The 4,213-nt window shown below is 41.5% G+C and overlaps 1 protein-coding gene across 1 annotated transcript; it reads right to left on the bottom strand.

Moving 5' to 3' along the window:
• Window positions 1-1,902: 1,902 nt before the first annotated feature.
• On the bottom strand, window positions 1,903-2,352 carry LOC308325449 (calmodulin-alpha-like; the record flags this gene model as incomplete). The annotated part of the gene is made up of 1 exon (XM_080777941.1): window positions 1,903-2,352. One exon carries the CDS (start codon window positions 2,350-2,352, stop codon window positions 1,903-1,905), a length of 450 nt encoding a protein of 149 aa, XP_080634067.1.
• Between the last annotated feature and the right edge of the window lie 1,861 nt (window positions 2,353-4,213).

The raw sequence follows: 4,213 nt of genomic DNA, 5'->3' as shown, positions 1-4,213 counted from the left end.
AAGTTGCCCACTCCTAGCCTACGTTATAATGCATATAGCCATCAATTGATACAGCTGTTGTGCTGCTGGGTTTGGTTCGGCAACAGAGACCTAAAGGAGCAATTATAATTACAAGTAGATCTCTAACTTTAAGTATATTTAGATGCCGATGTTTGTGTAGTTGTAAGTAAATGTTGACAGGGAGTAAAATGAGGCAGGTGGTTGGTTGCGTTCTACAGTTTATACTCACTCTCACACAGCGTTTTGTCTGCATATGGGTTTGGAGGCCTATTCCTGGTCTAAGCTCTGTCTATATACTCCAGTTAGCCAATTAGACGACACCAGGCTAACGACAGGAAAGAAACATGAGCAGGGTCACTAGGGTCACTCGCATGCAAAGTCACTTGAACTGTAATACATTTGTTTCTCAAAATGTACAGAAAGATGCAAGAATAACTGACATGCCGGTATAGTGAGGAGGACCCAAATGCAACAGTATAATATTATTGTCAAAGGATTTAATGCATGATTTGTTTTCTTTGTATTTAGTTTATTCTTTTGAGATCCCGGGCTATTAAAAAAAAAGCATCCTCCAGCCAGACCATTTCTGGGTCAACAACACGAATATGAATATATGAAAACATGAATACATTTTCACATGAAAGCACAACTCAATACAAAGACTGTTAACTGTTCAGTTCAGTTAAGTTTTATTTTCGCAATGGTGGACATACAGTTCATACATAGCACACATAGTTTCCATTATTATTATTCTTTTCTACTCCTTTTGAGTGTCAGTAGCTCATGTCCTGTCCGATATCCGAAAAAGGGCTCGGGAGAAGCCATAGGCTTGTCGGGCCCTACCCCTGGAGTCCATCTGTATATTTAGGTGCACGTGTAGCAGACCGATGGGACATCTATCTGCCTATACACAGTGCATACATTCATATTGTCCTTAGACATATACATTCATCTACACATATTCATATATATAAACATACGGTACATATAAATAAGAAAAGAATACAATAATTCCTCCTGTGCAGAGTCGATACCTTTCATTGCCATCGTGTTATGGTTTACTTGTAATGATTGATTAGGCCAATTGGTGGCAAAGAGCATCCCGATGGTACATTGTTGGAGGAATACTATATAAGGGTTATTATTTAGGGGACATTATGAGTATGATTCATGTGTCTCTGCCATGTTATCCTTATTGAATACATACAATATGAGCCACTTATAATGTATATGGTACAATATCTATGGTATAATATATGTTATGTTTCACTATAATATGGCATAGTAGGCATAATGGGTAACATGGCTCTACTATTGCACAGTATACATAACTGTGGACGACAAACTAAGCATTACACTCTTGTTTACAACAGGGTCCACCATTTTCAATTCACCAGAACATTTAGAGACGTACAAATATTAATATACCCTTGTATATACTATATAAGAAACGACAAACCGTGTAAGGAACCTACTATGCTGTTTGCCATGCGGTTCCTTTGGACAGCAAGGAGGGAAGGCTTGGCAGACAATTTCTGTTGGGCAGTTCAGAAACACGTCCACCAGTGACATCCTCGTTAGGCTGATTTTGTTTTAACAAGATAAAAAATTGTATTATCGTTAGAACGATGGCTTCCATTATCGCATTACAACTTTTCAGGAATAGAAAGCCTGCAGTTTCTATTGGCTTGGATTCCCCATTGATGGTGTCACTGGGTTTCTGAACGGCCCTCAGCCCTCCTATGAGACACAGACTGAGTAGAAAAATAGGTGCCATTTTATCATGCTTATTAGTGAGGACCAATTACAGTATATGAACATGGGTTGAAAAGTGGCGAAGTGGTCCTTTAAGATTTTACAGATAAATTACACAAAAAAACAAGGAAAGTCTGTACAAGACCTTCACTTCGATGTCATCGTTTGTACAAATTCTCTGTAGCTGATCTGTCCGTCACCATCAGTGTCTGCTTCTTTGATCATCTCAATAACTTCCGGAATGGTCAGCTTCTCCCCCAGGCCGGTGAACACGCGGCCCAGCTCGGCAGCGCTGATGAACCCGTTGCCGTCCTTGTCGAAGACGCAGAAGGCCTCTCTGAGCTGCTCCTCGCTGTCCGTCTCCTCCACCTTCCTGCTCATCATCACCAGGAACTCCGGTATGTCTATCTTTCCGTTGCCGTTCTGGTCCACCTCTTGGATCAGTCCCTGCAGCTCCACCTCGGTGGGGTTCTGGCCCATGGAGCGCATCACGTTCTCCAGGTCTCTGACACCGATGCCCCCGTCGCCGTCCTTGTCCATGAGGGAAAAGAACTGCTTGAACTCTGCGATCTGGTCCGGTGTCAGTTGATCAGCCATTTGAAAAGCCATAGACTTTTACTGGGTCAATATTACTAGCTGGTCATCATCATGATGTTAGAGATCCACAAGTGAGGAAGGGTCGCGTTGTATCAACTGGGTTCAGAGCGATGTGCAGTTTAGTTTTAGGGGGGGGGGAATCAAAACACAAAGTAGATTCTCTTCAAAGTATTCACTGGAAAATCTTTAGCGCAATACAGCCTATACAGACTTCAAAGTTGCTTTGTGAAACAGAGACTTTTATACTACGTACATCTATAGCACCCCAGACATTTGGAGCTCCTCCCAGAGTCTGGATCTCAGTGTATACGTATACGTGTGTAGCCTATACACTAGGTGTGCTAGGTATTGATAGCATTACCTCAACAGCATATTGGCATGAAATCGGCGGTGTAATGTTACTCCTTGCCGTCAACAAGGAGGCAACGAGGCCAGTAGGCCCCTATTCACAGCAGCCATATTGGCAAGAAATCGGGAGTGTAACGTTACTTCCTTCACCTTGTGTTACCAATGATACTGATTAGTTCCATTCCATTCGGGTCAGAGTCAGGAGGATACTGCTATTTAGCATGTTGGCTCACTAGAAAGACTCACTCGGTCTGCTGCACTCAATTCCAATTAATAAAATGACTTGATGGACTCCACTACGTCTCAGATCCAAATACTTTTACTCCACTACATTTATTTGACAACTTTAGTTACTACTGTAGTTACTTTGTAGATTTTGGTTATTATTACAAACACATTAACCACTTAATTCAGTCCTATAGAGTATACACTTCGGGCCATATAAAATAGCCGATCTACAAGCTCACAACGCTTGAGCTTGTAGATCTGCTATTTTCAAAAGATTTGAAACATGATTTGAAAACTTGTGAAATGGGACATTTTATACCAATACCTTTGTAGGCCTACTAATACTACATTTTGAATTCCGGACTTTTAACAAAGCATTTCTACATTGCACTATTGATACTTTTACTTAACATTTGAGTACTTTTTCCACCACTGGCCTTAAATTAATCAGCATAATTGGTAGCACTTTTGAAGGAACTAATGTTCTCTCCACTCCGGTTTCATGCCAATATTGCTGTCATGCATAGGGTAATCAATCAGCTCACACTGACTGGATAATTGGATCGTGAGACGGAGACGAACAGTATGTGTTGTTGTGTACGCGTCGCGGCCATTGTTTACTGATTGAATCATCTGATACCACAGAACAACAACAGGGCTTTTCAACTGGTGGTTCATGGAACACTGGTGGTCTGTGGAGGTGTTGAATTACTGTGTTGTCCCTGGCCATGCGTTCAGTAATATAGGAGCGTGAGGTTGTTTCGTTATTATTACCGATAAGACGCCTGGGGGGGGCGAGAAGTCCTTATTAACGCATTGCGCTGCTGCTTCCTGTATTATGTGCAAATTCGAAACATGTGGTACCTACGTACGCAGGGCCATTTGAGTGACTTCCGACCAGTGCTTCCAAACCCCAAATTATCACGGCACAGAATTTATTGACAGGAAGTATAGCTCATAACGGATTTTTATGAAACAACCTATTTGCAGATGATTCAAGCTTTCCTTACAGCTGCAATGTTGCAACTCTAGATTCATCCCATTATAAAAACAACACCGCTAGCTGGCTGCCAGCCTGGCATTGCAGATGTTCGTACTCAAAACAGACATACAGACAGACTTACACACGCAGCCAGTCATTGGAGCGGTTAGGCACCGCTCAAAAATTCATTTTAAAGTCTCTTTAATGTTTATGTTGTACTATTACTAAAAAACTATCTAAAATAAAGGGATTTAAGATGATTAAAGCTGGGCTGTTGCCTCAGTCCAATGCATTTCTGCCTAC

Source organism: Protomyctophum bolini (genome assembly GCF_963924005.1).
Source record: "Protomyctophum bolini genome assembly, chromosome: 12".
NCBI lineage: Eukaryota > Metazoa > Chordata > Actinopteri > Myctophiformes > Myctophidae > Protomyctophum > Protomyctophum bolini.
The sequence above is the reverse complement of the archived record's forward strand: the minus strand, read 5'-3'. Positions and strand labels throughout refer to the sequence as shown.